We start from the raw sequence: 16,379 nt of genomic DNA, 5'->3' as shown, positions 1-16,379 counted from the left end.
GCATGGCTCTAATTGAAGCGAAGTCTCTACTTATATAGAATCAGAAGTTGCCTGCTTGTAACTTCTACTTTGTGGTCATAGTTCTTTCCTTTGGGGTGAAATTGAATGATCCTGAAACTCTAAATACCCATTTGGAGTATTATGTCAAGTTCTGGGTACCACATTTGAAAATGTCATTGCCAAGCTGGAACACTTTCTGAGGAAGAGGATGAAGATGGTAAGGAATCTTGAGAGTACATCCTATGAAGAACAGTTGAAGGAAATGGGAATGTTTAGCTTAGAGAAGTGAATGTGTAGGGAGGCCATGAAAGTAACATTTACAATCCTTAAAGGGTTCTCATATAGATAAAGCATTAGACTTGTTCTGCTCTGGGCAGAGAGCAAACTAGGACTAATAGGTGGAAGTTAATTTTACCAACATAAGAGAAAAGTTCCTAGCCATTGAAATGGCCCCTAAATGGATTGGGTTACCTGGTTAGGCAATGATTTCCTGGTCTTTAGAGCATATGCTAAATGACTATCTGTACAAGATGTTGGAAGTGAGAGTCCTAAGCAGTGGGGTCATGGGCTTGATGACATCTGAGATAGATCCCCTCCTAATTCACCTTCTTCCTAAATTTATGATTTGAAAATTACTTGTATGACCCCCAAGTATTCTCTACTTCAGAATAAACATCTTTATTTCCTTCAATCAATCGTCCTATAAACCAGTATTCATCAGAGGAAGGATGTGAATTCAGGTCTTTCTGACTCCCAGGGTGGCATTCTATCCACCATAGTAGACTGCTTCTCACTCTGAATATTAAATTCCTAATAATGAATTTTAACTGAAAGGCAGCGCAGTATAGTGGAAAAAGTGACAGTTTGGAAGACCTGGGTTCAAATCTCTCTTTGGACTAAATAAATGACCATGGCACCTGACATAGTAGAGAGAGTGTCTACACCAACGAAACCACAGATTCTTGATGTACTGAGGTGATGAAGCCAAAAATCCAATTAGCATTACACTGTTAATTGATATTGGGCTCGCAGTCCACCAAAACCTGCAGGTTTCTCCCAACTTCTCAAAAAAAGAATTGCTGTTTGGCCTTGCCCCCCCACCCCCACCCCATCCTATCTCTGTGCCATTGATTTTTGGAACCTAAGCTCTAAAATTTACAAATAAAACTATAGTAGTTCTTTTCCAGTGTCTATTCCCCAGTAGTATTTTACAAGACTGTAAAAAGGCTCCAGATATTTAGAGGTTCACAGGGTTCTGGAAATGTAAAGGACTTCTGAGGTCCATGTATGTCCTAATGGACCCTGTCATATCCTGCAAGATACCACTTAATCCATGTTAGCTTTTGAGAAGAAAAATATGTCTAAGTATGTTTTAAAAAGAGTTTGGAAGGATGTTATATTTCCAAACTACTGGTAAAACAATCTGTTTCTCATTACTTGTAGGAACTGTTATAAAACAAATGGTTTTTTGCCTCCCTCACACAGCAGTGTTATCAGATTTCTAGGAATCCTAAAGTCTTATGGTAGAAACTGAAAGGAATGAGGACCTTTCTTTTCTTCTGTTACATGATTTTGATATATAGAATTTATCTTAAGAGATTTTTAATGTTACAAAGTAAGATTAATAAAGGAAAATAGAAACATATTTCTGAGTTGTCACTTCTGCAAAAAGCACAAAAACTCAGGAAATATGGCACAGCAAATTTTGTGCCTGTAGCTTCTGTTACATAAGTATCTGCATTTAGGAATCTGGCATAATGTAATAATATAAGATGAAGAAATAGCAAAGTTGAGGGCCTGGGTTTCTGACTCAGAAGCTGCTCAGATAGAACATACTGGATTACTCTTTTAGTTCCATTAACTTCCTTGTACTTCACAAATGACCTCCCTCTCAAAGTAATAGGGGGTAATACAGGGAGGAAAAAATAGGACCAGTATTCCTTCAAGCAGAAAGTATTTCAGTATGATTATCTCCAGTTTTTCTCATTGTGGGGAGAAAGATTTGATTATGAGTAACAAAATCATTCTGTAAATAGGCTACTTTACTTGTCTCAAATGTTTAAAAATCTGTACAGGGCAATGGTCACCTCAAGTGAGAGAAGAATAGAGTTTGGCCATCCATTTAATCATAATAATAGCTAATATGTGTGAAACTCTTTAAGGTTTGCAAAGTATTTTTTATTTATGTAAATAAACTCATTTGATCCTCACAATAACCCTGTGAGGTAGATGCTATTATCCCTATTTTACAGATGCAGAAACAAGAGACTCAGAGAGGTTAAGGTCACAAAGCTAGTAAGAGTCTGAGGAAGGATTCAAACTCGAATCTTCCTGACTCCATGATGAGGACTCTAGCCACTATACCATTATCTGCTTCTACTTAAAATAAAATAAAATTTTATTGATGCCCTTTCTCGTTATATTAGTCATTTTTGGAAAAATAAAAAACACCCCACTTTGACCCTGTCTGGACTAAACCCTTCTCTGTAACAAAGAAAAACAACTGAGCAAAAACACACAGAATAGTGCACGTCTAACAAGTGTGCAACCTTCTAGAAGCTCTAGTCATTCTCCGCTTCTCTTCCCGAAGGAAGAATGTTTCATTATCTGTGCAATATTGTTTTTAATGCACTCCTCAAAGACAACTGTCTCTCCCAAAGGACAAACACAAGCTTCTTATTTTTCCTTGGATTCCTGTCCACATTATCCTGTCAAGGATAACTCTATCAACATCTATTCAAAAGCTCTTTACCATGCAAAATAGCTCAGATACAGACATACAGATGTGCTGAGCTCCAAGGATCCCTAATTTCATCAATGCGAATAATTCCCCCACCAACACCGATGGGCAACTCCATCCCAAGCCTTATTAGATAGCTTTACAAGTTACAATAGCCTCTGATGATAAACATTTGTATAAATGATAAGAAATCACTCTATTCCCAGTCCACAAGTCTTATCGATTCCCAGCAGAGCTGAGGTTATAAAGTGGTTATATTGTAATCTATTTAAAGTAACTGTTGGTTAGCAAATGAGGTTTGCCACAAGCTCATTAAGAATAAGCCTATATGACCAAAAAAAAAAAAAAAAGAATAAGCCTATATGGGGGCAGTTAGATGGCACAGTGGATGGAACACCGGCCCTGGAGTCAGGAGGACTTGAGCTCAAATCCAGTTTCAGACACTTCACTTACTGGCTGTGCGACCCTGAAAGAAAGAGAGAGAGAGGGAGAGAGAGAGAGAGAGAGAGAGAGAGAGAGAGAGAGTGAGAGAGAGAGAGTGAGAGAGAAAGAAAGAATAAGCCTATATGGGTATAAAATGAGATATATGATTTTTGGATATGACCAGTGAGGGAAATCTTGCTTGAATATGAATACTTGGGTTTTTTTCTATTTTCAATAGAAGGCAGGAGGGTGGATATGAGAGAGAAAATTATTGTTAACTGCAAATAAGTAAATAAACAAATTAAAACAAATAAGTAAAAATAGGCCTGCATATCCCTTAAATAAGAGAAAACCTAGCAGCAAGTGGGACATGTGGGCTCTTTCACAAAAGCTTTCCTGACAGTAACATAAAGTAATGAGAGAAAAGAAGAAAGAGCAGTCATGGTTTCCATAAGTTTTCTGTCTATCTTTTCATAAGATCACAGATTTAGAGGAATAAGAGACTTTCATGGTTATCTGTTCTAACTTCCTCCTTTTACAGCTGTGGAAACTGAAATCGAGAAAAATTAAGTGATGTGTTCAAGGTCCACACCAGTGGGCAGGATTTCAATTTAGGTATTCTGACTCCAAATCCAGCAGTCTTTCAATAGAGGAGAACCTCCAGCCCATTCCCAATCCCCTAATTCCACACTCTGACTTCAGCTGGAGAGATGGATGTGGTGATTACTTAAAGAAGGTTTCCAGCCAGAAGTCCTGAAGAACTTAGCTTCAAAGAAGTTTGGGAAACAAAGTCAGAAGTCTAAGTATTGAATAGAAGAATTCTTTGCAAATTAGTCTAGCAGAACCTTCTAAGTTTGTTATTTGCGGGAGAACAGTCAGGAATCTTAGTACAATTTAGTCAGGAAAGACTTCCTTATAAGCCACTTTTGTTCCCTAAGGTTCCTACCAGCTCTAAAAATTCCAAGTAGAGAAACAACTTGCTATATATGTAGTGGGAAGAACACTGGACATGAAGTCAAGAGCCTTGGCTTGGATTCTAGTCTTAAGTTGGATAATAACTAGCTTTGTAACTACAGCTCTCTAAGCTCTTTTCAATTGTTAAATGGGAATTACTAATAATATATTTCTCAGAGAATTGTTATGAGGAAAAGTACCCCATAAACCCCAGAATACTATAAAATAGGATTTATTATTAAATTCTAAGTATTCCACAAGTAATTTTTAATGAAGTATTCTATTTGGCCATTGATATTAGTTATGTGTATGTGTATATATAAAAAGTATTGGTTATATATAATTTTATATAAACTAGACACAGTTTAAACTAGTTTAAACTAGTGTATAACTACTTTATAGAGTATTTTATATTATTAAACTAGACATAAACTAGTTGTAAAGTAGTTATATATGAGAGTGTATATATATTTATTTATAGTTTATAACATAAATGTTGATTTGCTAAGAAAATGGTGGCATAGTTGTAGGAACTGACAGCTGGCTGGGTCCGTAAAACAACAGCAAAAATCGTACTGGTTCCACCTTGTGGCCTCAATGAGTAATGGCTCTTGAACTGATGGGCCAATGAATAGTGTGTAGGCTTAGGGTTTCTGGGCTTATCAATGTTAAGAAAAAAAAAAAAGTGTTAGCAGCAATGTGACTTGAACAGAGGAAGACCTGGATTAAAACTCTGCAAGTGACATTTAAGAGCTGTCTGACTCTGAGAGCTCCATTCTAGACTCAGTATGAAGATCAAAGGCACTTCTGACTCCTTCTACAACACTTTCATAGGAGTTAGAACTCTATGGGAGCTTAATGATGACTTGGCACAACTTACTCACTTTACAGTTGAGGAACCAAAGCCAGGAGGAGGGAGTTGATAGGGTTAGGCTACACAGGCAGCAGGTAAAAGTCATATTGCCGGAAGTCTTCCAAAGCCCTAAGCCAGGCCTCTTTCCCCTGCACGACCCTTCCTCTATAAGATGTAATCCAGGATCAAATATTCTCCTCCCTCACAGTTCAGTTCAACCACTGTCTTCTCCATGAGGCTGTCCCCAACTCCTCCAGCTGCCAGTGCATCTCTTCTAACATCATCTCGTATTCACATTTGTGCAAATGCTGACAGAATACAAACTCTTCAAGGGTAAGAGATGTTTCTCTTTTACCTTGGCATTCCCACTGCCTAGCCTAGAGAAGGTACTTAGTACCCGACTGATCAATACACATTACTGGATGTTGGTGAACTTCCCACTGAGATTTTCTTGGCTAAAATGTTCTTTTATAGTAATTTTTTTAAAATTTCATACCACAACCGTCAATTTCTAAATTTCTAAGACAAAGAGATCCCCACAGTTACCGACGAAAAGGTGTGAGGTGAGATAGCTGTTGTGGATTGAAGGCCTTTGAAAAGAATTCCCTTACTTGTGATGGTGAGAAGGATATGACCACACACTCCTGAGCACAGATGTCATTTGAAGAAGGTGGTTCTCAGATAAAGAACCATAAACTATCTGGGAGTTAGATGAACCCCAAAACTGTCTTTGCTGGGATGAAGATGGATGGCTCATGGATTAAGGAAGACAGGGGTACAGGACATGGGGTGCTTCCGCCCCACAAAAGATCACAAAGGTGAAAAGCCAGACCTTTGTGAAAGGAAAGACCAGTTTTTATGATATGCTGGTAGAGACTCAATTGTTTGTTAGGAAGTCTTCATCTATCCATTTTACTTAAAAATTGAAAGGAGAAAAAATACACGCAGAGGTTGAAGAAAAAAATGAACAAAATAGTATTAAGAAGAAAAAATGACTAAAATGTTTTCAAGGTTAAAAAAAAAAAGCTCTATCCTATTTTTTAAAATTAATTAATCTGAAACCCATTTAGACCCGACATTTCTTAGCTCCAGGGCTCCAACCTGTATATCATAGATAAATAATGTGCAGAATGGTTCCTTAACCACCACCTCTCCACCCCCCCCCATCAAATAACTGAATAACTATTTGTCCTGTATGATGAGTTTCCCCATTCTAAATTACCCATCCAGTGACCATAATACCTATTCTGGGCAATGTTTGGAATTTTCAGACTCTAATATGACCAGAAAAAAAAAAAAATTTCCTTATGGCAACTCAGCTTGGCCCTAAAAAAGCCTAATGCATACTCAAGGCATCATCTCACCACTGCGTTGCGCTCCACTCTGGATCGTATCTGATCTACTTTGCCTTCAGTTACTCTTGGAAATATTGAAGAATCTGCTCCCTTGCAAAATAGGTAGATGTCCCCTGCAGAATGAGAAAGCAAATCATAATAACACACCTGGCCTTAAAACACAATGTGCTGGTGTTTCTGTCCATACTTTATAAACTCAGTAAATAGTGGGGAAGAATCTAAATGGATAATTCTAACTATCCTCTTTAATAACAAAACAAGGTTCCACCACACTGTGATGAAAGTCTTTAAAGCATTCTGTAGACATGCTCAAAGAAAAGACATAGCAGGTCAGAAACAATCACAAAGGACATTTCAGTGAATTTCAAAGATTGGCTAATGTACAATCAAGTTCTGGTTAGGTGTGGGAATGGGAGACAGGGATAAATGAAATTCACAGATTATCCAGAAAAAAAAGAAACGAAAAACATTTTAACTTTGCTCCCTTCTAAACTTAAGGGAACAAGAAACAAAATTAACTAGTTTGCATTTCATCTCCTGTCTCCTCTGTCTTTTTTCTCTAGTGGAGGTGCTACTAATGGGCAGTGAAATGACCTTGAGGAAGGAGGTAGAGAAAGGAGGAAAAGCAAAGGGCACAGTTAATCAGAAAAGAAGATAAGCACATGCTGAAAGTTCAAAAGCTGGATGTTTTTCAAAAAGCAAAACAAAACATTTTGTTCATACACAGAAAACTTCGAATATGCACTGAATAGGTTTACACTTTTACAATGAATGAGTTATATCAGAATCCTCTGTAGAAAGAAACAAAGGGGAATGGACCATTCTTTCCAAATATTTGATTTTTTAAAGTCCAGCGCAAGGATTTGGCCATTCCTTTGAAGTGTGTTGCAACAAGATCTGATTTGTATGTTTCATACAACTTTAAGTATTAATGGAGATGGGTAATGTATGTATATATGTGTATATACATATGTATCTATACATACACACACACAAACACACAAAAAGGAAGATTGATCAAATTGTGCTCATGCAAAGAAACATCACTGTAAAATGTCAAATGATTAATGTGACTTCTTTTGCTGATAACATTTAGTGGTATTTTACAGAGACACTAACATTTGCATCTTGAATTGTCTTTTCCGACTTGTTTTAAAGGCGATCATTTTAAATTTGTCTTCTTAATAGGAGAAAAAAGAAAAGGACTACAAAAATCTCAAATAGAAAAAAAATTCTATTATGGAGAAATTTTTTAAATATTCAGATTTACTAAAAACAATTTAAGGAAAGCCAGAGATAATTAAGTATTCTCAGAATATTAAGATTTTGAAGACAGGAGAGAAAGAACTGACTCTTGCATTCATCATAAAATATTAAAAGTTTAAAACTAAATTTCTCTCAAGATTATAAAATCAGTTTTCAAGCAGGGACTATTTTCATAGATCTTAAGAAGAATGAAAATTTAGTCTTCACAGTCAGGAAAGGCATAAGTAGGTCCTACAGAACTCAATCATAAAAACAAAAATTCAACCTTCATGTAACTTTGAATAAAGAATGAAACAAGATTTTTCTACCTGAAGTAGATTTGACAATAACACTCATCCTTCTCCTCACTGAATCAAAAGTCAGAATCTCTAATAATTCATACCTGAAGGGGAAAAATGGGTATGTATTAGCCCTCTTTATCATTTAATTATGTAACAGCTTAACATGAAACCAAAAATATTTAGTTCAATTAAAAGTTAAGTGTCTGTACTAGGGATGTTTAGTCGTGTTCAACTCTTTGTGATCTCATGGACCATGTCCATGGGAGGTTTGTTTTTTTTGTTTTTTTTGTTTTGGCAAAGATACTGAATGCTTTGCCATTTCCTTCTCCAGTGTGCAATGTGAAATGAGACTAGAAAGGTAATGTGAGGTCAGACTGTAGGGAGCCTTAAATGCAAGGCCAAGGTGTCTGTGCTAAATATTAAGTGGATTAAGTATTATTCTGTACTGTATTAAGATCAAGTATAGAATGTGTTCCAACAGGTAAGGGTTTATTTTTTTTAATTGCACTAAAGTGGTTTTTACTCAGCATTACACGCCACTATTACCTCCCTCCTACACTTATAATGATATGATATGAAATCATAGGTTAATCAGAGGTTAATTTTTCAAGGACTTAAGGGTAAGTGAATATCATTTAAGATATGGGAGCCTGGGTAGGAATTTGGAAAGAGTCACTTCCCCTGTTTTAACAGAAAAATCTTCTCCAATAGATGTGTTACTCAAAATTCAGGTTTAAAGGTCCCTATATACATATCTCTTCAGTTCATTTGTTTGTATTATGTGACAGAGGCAATTATTCACCTATACCTTTTCTTTTGGTTTATCTGCAATGGGACAAGATTACAAAGGAGTAGTTGTAATTTACCCTAATCTCTGAAAACTAAGGAAATTCTGATTGCATATCTCAAAATCCTGCTTCTGACACATATTAGCTGTGTGACTATAAGCAAATCATTTAAACTCTCAGTTGCCTCAGGCAGTTCTCTAAGATTACGTTATATACAGTTGCCAACGTCCATCAATAAAGGGAGTTTCTCCACAGGGAGCTTGCCTACATTGATGAAATCTGAGGTCCATACAACACCAAACCATTTTCCTTCATTAAAAAGTTGTATTTTAAAAAATTTGGGAGCATTTTAAAATGACTAGATCAATGTAAAACCAGAACCTCTAATCACAGTTTTATAGCAATTATATCAATATTTTCTTTCTTTAGAGAATCAGAGTTTCTATCATTAGCATAACCATTTTCCAAACAGTTGATTTTCCCTGTAATCCTCTGTGTTTTATTTTATGCATTTTAAAACATTATTCTGAGTAGTCTAGACTTCCAAAGGGGTCTCAAAAAAGGTAACCCCTCCCCCCCAAAAAAGGTTAAGAACTTTAGAGATAGAAGGGTTTTTACAAGTCATCTAGTCCAACCCACACTTGACTCGCTCAAGATCCCACCTTAGCTGGCAGAGCTCAGATTCTAACTCAGTCCTTTTTCTCTAAATCGAGTGTCTTCTTTCCAATGCACGACACTGCTTTCCATCCATAGTTCTCTCTTCCCCACATACTCAAATCATATAAAACTGTCAAGATGTTTCAATGAAAACTTAAGAGAACTTTTTTTGGTGGTGGCGGCGGTGGGTAGTTTGAGGGAAGAGAGGAGGGGTATGGATGGGATTTAGGACAGGGCGGAATTCTAACTATTCCTAAAACATAAATCTGACCATCTCGTGCCCAACTGTGAAGTTTTCAATGGCAATTCTAATACTTTAAAATACAAAATCCTTAGCTTGGCATTTCAGGCTCTTCACAATCTGACTCTTACACACCTTTCTAATCTAATTTCAAGTTGCTCCTCCTCATGCCTTTCCATTCCAGTTCAACTGCCTGCTATGCAGTGGTTACTTCCAGATGACAGCCCATTTCCTGCCTTTGCACAGACAGTCCCCTATGTTTGGATTGTACTTTCTCCTGCCTCTGCCCTTTGGAATCCCTGACTTGCTTCCTACACTAAGCATTTACTGATTCCTTCAATTGTTAATCCTCTTTCCCTCCAGAAATTATTCTATACTGCTTTGTATTTAATTATCTGTGTACATGCCATATCTCCCCAAAGAATGTAAATTCCTTGAGGGCAAGGTCCTTGAACCTGGCCCATCTAATGACAATGCCTTGCATAAAGTAGTTGCTTAATAATTGTTGGTTAAAGTTCAATAATTGCTACCAGACTCATTAAAAAAATTCTGTTTTCACCCCTTTTTTCCTCTTCTACATTTGAATGTATACTCACCTCTCAATATCATTATCTCTATTTAACAGCTCCATGTAATTGTCTTTCAGTCTTAGGTATGTGAAACCAAGCCTATAAATAGTAAAAGGAGAAATTCAGGAATTATAGAAGGACTTCAGAATTTGTAAGTAAGAGAAGATGAATCCTGCTTTTCTCTGGGGAGAATTATGAAACCTCTGGGGAGGTTTGCTTTTCAAATGGAAAGAATATTGAAAAAACTGAGGCTATAACCTGCACAATAATGTTTTGATATATGAAACCACTCCGTGTTCCCCTTTAGCACATCCCCAAATTCACCAGTATTACACAAAATCTTTCGTAATGCTCTTACCACCTTATCTCCTGTGGTAAAGATGATGCAGCTGATAAAGCATACGTCATTTTGGACTGATTATCTCTCTTTTTATTATAATTCTTTCTTCCTTGTTCTTGAATTATTTTTGAATATAAAGTCAGAGCTGGTAGAGACCTTAGTGATCATTTAGTCCAACCACATGGTATAAGAGGCTCATGTCACAAGGTTGGTTAACAGTGGAGTCAGGAGAAGGACTCAACCGGGCTCTAAGAGTCATGCTCATTCCACTCCAGTAGATCACTGGACTGTCTCCCTTCTTTCTTTGTTCATTTTGTTCAGTTGTTTTGGTCATGTCTGAATCTCTGTGACTCCATTTGGGGTTTTCTTGGCAAAGATACTGGAGTGGTTTGCATTTCCTTCTCCAGCTCATTTTACAGATGAGAAAACTGAGGAAAACTGGGTAAAGTGACCTGCCTACCCTCACACAGATAGTAAGTGTCTGAGCCTGGGTTTGAACACAGATGTTCTTGACTCCACACCTAGTGTTCTATCCATTGTACCTCCTAGCTGCTCTTCTTTCTTTGGACTGGAACCAGTTTGCATGGCTGAAATACATTTAGTTTTTCATCTGGGAATCCATTTCCTAAGCAAAATGCCTTGTTGGAGCATGTTCATTTATTTTAGGTTTAAATTTCTAATATTTTTAATAAATCCCAACAACTGATCCAATTTACATACCTAATGTTTCACTTAGTCAGGAAGGTGGTGCAGTAGATAGAGTAACAGGCTTGGAGTCAGGAAGACTCATCTTTGTGAGTTAAAATCTATCGCGGTGTGACCCTGGGCAAGTCACATAACCCTGCTTACCTCAATTCTTCATCTGTTTAAAAAACAAATAACTGGCGAAGAAAACCAAGAAAACCCCAAAATGTGGTCACAAAGAGTTGGACACAACTAAAAAACAATGGTTCTGCCTCAGAATAAAGAAAATTCCTTCTAGCTAAGTTAGTAGGGGTTGTGTGGGAAACACACACCTAGTCTTCAGAGTGACAAAGGGCATATCATCTAAGGAATGTCCTTGAACAATAATGTAAGATTCTTATTAGATGCTGAAGGCAATTTTCTCCATTGGAACCCATTTTCAAAATCATAATAGAAGTCCATGGAAGAACATTTCTCACACAATAATTTAGGAATACACTCAAACTTGGGGTCTTATGTAGAATTCTGGGATCTTAAAGTTGGATGAAACCTTTGCGGTCATCTAATGTAACATTCTACCAAATGCAGAAATTCCTTCAATAAAATCTGTATACTTTCAAATCCAAAAACGATGCCAACTGTACTTACCTTTGAATGCCTTCAACTAACGCCACTTCATCTGGTGATGATGAAATATATATGCAAGATCTTGATGAATCAGGTGATTTTTTGGCTCCATCTACAAGGACATCATCCTTCACTTGAACTGTGTGGCAAAGACAGAGAGCCCGAAAAAACAGCTCTTCTCTCTCCTATCAAAATATAAGACAGACAATAAAATACAACAAAAACCTACAGTCAGATAGCTTTAAAATCAAAAGAAGGTAACCAAAAGCAACAAAGGACAAGGGACAATTATTTATGAAGTAATAAACATCAAAACTCATGTTTAGTTTTTAACGGCTATAAGGTGGAATTTAATTATGCTTGTTTTCTTTTTAGATATCTTCACAATCATTTGAATGGAGATAAACAATTATAGAACTTCAGGTATAGAAAACTGTATATAATGTTAGACTTAATTGCCATTTTGGTTGGTTCTGCTAAATTCTTTTTCTTTTTTATTCCCTGTTATGAAGGATGGCTCTCTGGGATAAAGAAGAGACAGATCATAGATTGTGAAATGAAGGATATATAAACACATAAGATCATTGGAAATTTAAAGACAAAAAAAAATCCTAGAACTTCAGTGAAATAAGAGTTTATCGCTGATGTTTTCAAAAAATGAAGAAGCATGTCTTTAAGAGTGCTTACATATAAAAGGGAGAATGACTAAAAAGAATAAGAATGAATTAAGGAAAACTTTTTCAAGAGTCTCTAAGGAATTCCAGCACATGTCTGTTAACCTACAATATTACAATAATACAATATGAAGTCTTGCTAGAACATCGCCCATACTGCAGGTTAGCATTACAAGTGAAGCAGTGTGGTAACGATGTTCTTCCATTAACAATGCCAGGACCATAGATTCAAAGCTACAAGGAACCTCAGAGGTCATCTAGTTCACCTCTGAGGAAATTGAGGCTCAGAGTGTTTCACTGACTTGTTGAAGGTCATAAAGGCAGTTACAGGGGCAGGGTTTGAACTCAAGTCCTCTATCTTCAAAGTCATTATTATTCTTTATTATACCATACTAAATTAACTTGTTCAGTCAGACAACTAGCATTTATTAAGCACCTACTATGTGATGGGGATACAAAGAAAGGCAAAAAAGGTCTGCTCTCAGGAAGCTCCCAGTCTATTAATGGGAGAGACAACATGCAAACAGCTATGTACAAACAAGATATAGACATGCTAAATGGGGGGGGTAGTCTCAGAAGGAAGGTGGCAAGATGAAGCAAGCCCAAGAAAGACTTTTTTCAGAAGATGGGATTTAGTTGAGATTTAGAGCTAGACAGGAAAGCTAAGAGATAGAGATAAAGGAGAACATTCCAGGGATGAAGGACACCCGGTGAAAATGCTTAGAGTTGGGAGATGGAGTATTGCGTTCAAGGAACACCAAGGAGGCCAGTACTACTGAACCACAAAATACACAGACGGAAGGAAGGTCTAAGAAGACTGTAAAGGCATGAAGGGGCCAGGTTACCATGAGCTTTAAAAGCCAAACAAAGGATTTTTATTTCACCCTGCAATCAACATGGAGCCATTGGAGTTGAACAGAGGTGTGATAGGATCAGACCTGTGCTTCAGGAAAGTCATTCTGACAGCTGAGGGGAGGATGAACTGGAGTGGAGAGAACTGAGTCAGGGAGAACCACCAGGAGGCTAGTGAAGTAATCCAAGCATGAGGGAATAATAAGTGCCCACACCAGGATGGTGTCAGTGTCAGAGGGGAAAAGGAGGATTATATGAGAGCTCTTATAAAAATGGGAACAACAGGATTAGATCACTGAATGGATATGAGGGTGGATGACTGAAGTGTCAAAGATGACTCCTGGGTTGTAAACCTGGGTTTCTGGAAGGATGGTGATACCCTTGACCTTAATGGCTAAGTAAGGAAGAGGGGAGGGTTTCGGCAGAAAGATAATAAGGTCCGTTTTGGACATGTTGAGGTTAAGATGTCTAAGGCATATTCAGTCTGAGATGTCAATAGGTAATCAGAGATTTGAGACTGGAGGTCAGGAGAGGGTAGATCTGGACGAGTACATCTGAGAACCATCTGAATAGAGAGGATAAATGGAACCATCAGGTAACCAAATCAAATAGGTTACTGGTAGAAGGGATCGTGGCCCAGGACAGAGCCTCTGGGAGACACCCTCCACCCCGTTAGTGGGCATTATGTGGACTATAAAGATCCAGGAAAGGAAACAGAGAAGGTGTGGTCAGACAGATATGTAGAGTTTAAGATGAGTCTGGCTTAAAACGGATGCTGAGATAGGTCAAAGTATTGTGAGGCTCTGGTATGCTACTATTATATTCAGGTCAAAATCATATAATGCTTTATTTCTCTCCAATTGTTGAATTTTTGTAGCAGAATTGCAGCTTCCAATACTAAAATGTGGAGAACAGAAGTATTTTTTGATATTGAATCATGTTCCTTTTACTGATGAGAGGGTGACATAACGGACTCGTAAAAGGAAGCCAGCTTCATAGGATCTTTGGCCTCCTTCCAGACTCAGATCCCTTCTGTGGGAGGTGTTTCCTGACCCCTCACCCCCAAGTGATACTGCTTTCCCTCCCGGGGTTACTTTCCATCTTATACCCTGCATACAACTTGCATGGGCCTATTTATAGACATGGTCTCTCCTCCATTAGAACAGCTCCAGGAGACCCATGACTATTTTTGCTTTCTTCCTTCAACTCACAACTCAATACGGTGCTCAGCACATACTAAGAGCTTAAAACACCACCCTGTTGATTGACTGACTTCACTGTCCTTGTCTGAGTTGGCTCAGAATACAAGGTCAGCAATCTTTGTAATAAGGTTCTGTGGGAGATGTTTTTCTAATTCTGCCAAAGACTGAGGAAGGTAGATGATCCTCCCCCTGCGTGTCACTGGGATGTGGAAGAATTATGCTTCAACGGCTATTTTTCTTTCAATATAGCCTTTTGTCCTCTCCTCTCCATTTTCAAAGAGCCTCACTTACCTTAGACATCCAGGAGCTTAACCCTCATTTCTATCATTCCAGGTGCTCATCTTTGTTGACAGTAAATCGAAATAGAGGAAAGCAGTCACCCCAAATCAAATCATCCTGCTTCTACTTATTTTGTTCACAGTCACTGTGAAATATTAGCTACTTAATTTTAAGTAAAACATTTTCAAGGACTGTAGTATCTGAGAATTTTAGGCAATAAATTCCCACAATGGACTTTCCCCTCTCATTTAGCATAAATGAGGTAAAAGATGAGACACAGCTCACATAAGGCAGGGGATTTTTGCAAAAAACAGCACACTTCCAGAGGCTGGACCTCTCTATTCAACATTTGGACTTCCTTGAGAAAGATTTTATCTTACCACTGCAATACTAACCCTCATCCTTCTAATAAAGAGAGCCTATTTGTTTGCTTATTTTTCTTTTTTTTCAAATTTCAACATACCTTTCCACTCACTCCAGGCGAAGAGTCAATCATGTCAATGCCTCCAGAGTCAGGAAGGATTTGCCCATTGCAAATGACATGAGGCACATAGACATTGCCTTCAATGCAACATTCTATGAATTCCATATTGTTTTCTGTCAATGTTCCCGTCTTATCTGTGAAGATATATTCTACCTGTGGAATACAGCAAACATACTAATCAAGGATTAGAATTAAACTTAACCTTCTTGAGAGACTGTAGCAAGTGTGCTTTTCTTAAGACTAATACGCTCTTGTGATGGTGGGTTTCTAACATTTCCTCCCAAAGCAGTGACCTACCTACTGTCAATAGTCTAAAGTTTCTGAAAAAAATAAACATGTTTCTTTGACTTAAAGCCTAGTATTAATCGGCATTTCCCTAGAAAGAGGTAAAATTGGGGGAAAAAAAGTCAATGCTTTTATCTTCCTAAAGTTGGTAAAAAATGCATGCTGCTATCTTGCAGCCTAAGCAAAATCCAAGCTTGTTCCATAGACCTGTTCTACTTCTTCTCCCACCAAACTAATAAAAAAAAGGGGGACAAAACAGTTGTTACACGAAGATGGGCTAAAAAGATCACAATGCTTTATTTTGGACAGAGAAAAGCTGAGAAGATATGACTGAAATTTATAAAGAATGAAAGCATTAGGTGGGCAGAGATAGCAGAGTAGCAGAAAGCTGTCAGGCTCAGCTTGCCCACAAAACCACATCTAGAGACTGCATCAGACTGAATACAGATGGGGAAATTCAAGAAAATGTCACAGTGAGTCATTTCTCCAGCCCAGGTCGGCACTGGGAAAGAGAAAGGTCTGTGAACATTGAGGATGGTGTTGGGGTAGGAGCATGCCTCACGAAAAGCACACAGCACCTAGGGAGAGGCTATGCAATGGGAAAAGAGAAGGCCCCAAACCTATGGTGGGGCATTGGTGAGGGGAACAGGTGCCAATTGGATGGAGGAGAAATATCCCTAACCCATCGTACATCACAATTGTCGGTGCTCCTGTCAGGGGCAGATCATGTGACCATGTGACCATGTGACCCCGATTCTGAGGAAGTTTGGCAATTCTTACACTGTCAGTTTCCTCATCTGTAAAATGAAGGCTTTGGACCAGATG

At 37.8% G+C, this 16,379-nt stretch overlaps 1 protein-coding gene across 8 annotated transcripts in view; it reads right to left on the bottom strand.

The window, feature by feature from the left end:
• Positions 1-16,379, bottom strand: part of LOC114046188 (probable phospholipid-transporting ATPase IH) — a 222,872-nt gene that overhangs the window by 47,276 nt on the left and 159,217 nt on the right. For all 8 annotated transcript variants that reach the window (XR_003569471.1, XM_027866417.1, XM_027866418.1 and 5 more), the window contains 5 exons: positions 15,249-15,422; positions 11,800-11,963; positions 10,155-10,226; positions 7,900-7,973; positions 6,335-6,438 (listed from right to left, as the gene is read on the bottom strand). Coding sequence is in view for 7 of the 8 variants with exons in the window: in XM_027866417.1 (XP_027722218.1) it covers positions 6,335-6,438; positions 7,900-7,973; positions 10,155-10,226; positions 11,800-11,963; positions 15,249-15,422 (588 nt within the window). In the remaining variant the exon portion in view is untranslated. The remainder of the gene's footprint in view (positions 1-6,334; positions 6,439-7,899; positions 7,974-10,154; positions 10,227-11,799; positions 11,964-15,248; positions 15,423-16,379) is intronic.

This window comes from Vombatus ursinus, unplaced genomic scaffold (assembly GCF_900497805.2).
Source record: "Vombatus ursinus unplaced genomic scaffold, bare-nosed wombat genome assembly UNPS02014781.1, whole genome shotgun sequence".
In the NCBI taxonomy this organism is placed as follows: domain Eukaryota; kingdom Metazoa; phylum Chordata; class Mammalia; order Diprotodontia; family Vombatidae; genus Vombatus; species Vombatus ursinus.
Note: the sequence above shows the minus strand (reverse complement) of the source record. Positions and strands in the feature narration are given on the sequence as shown.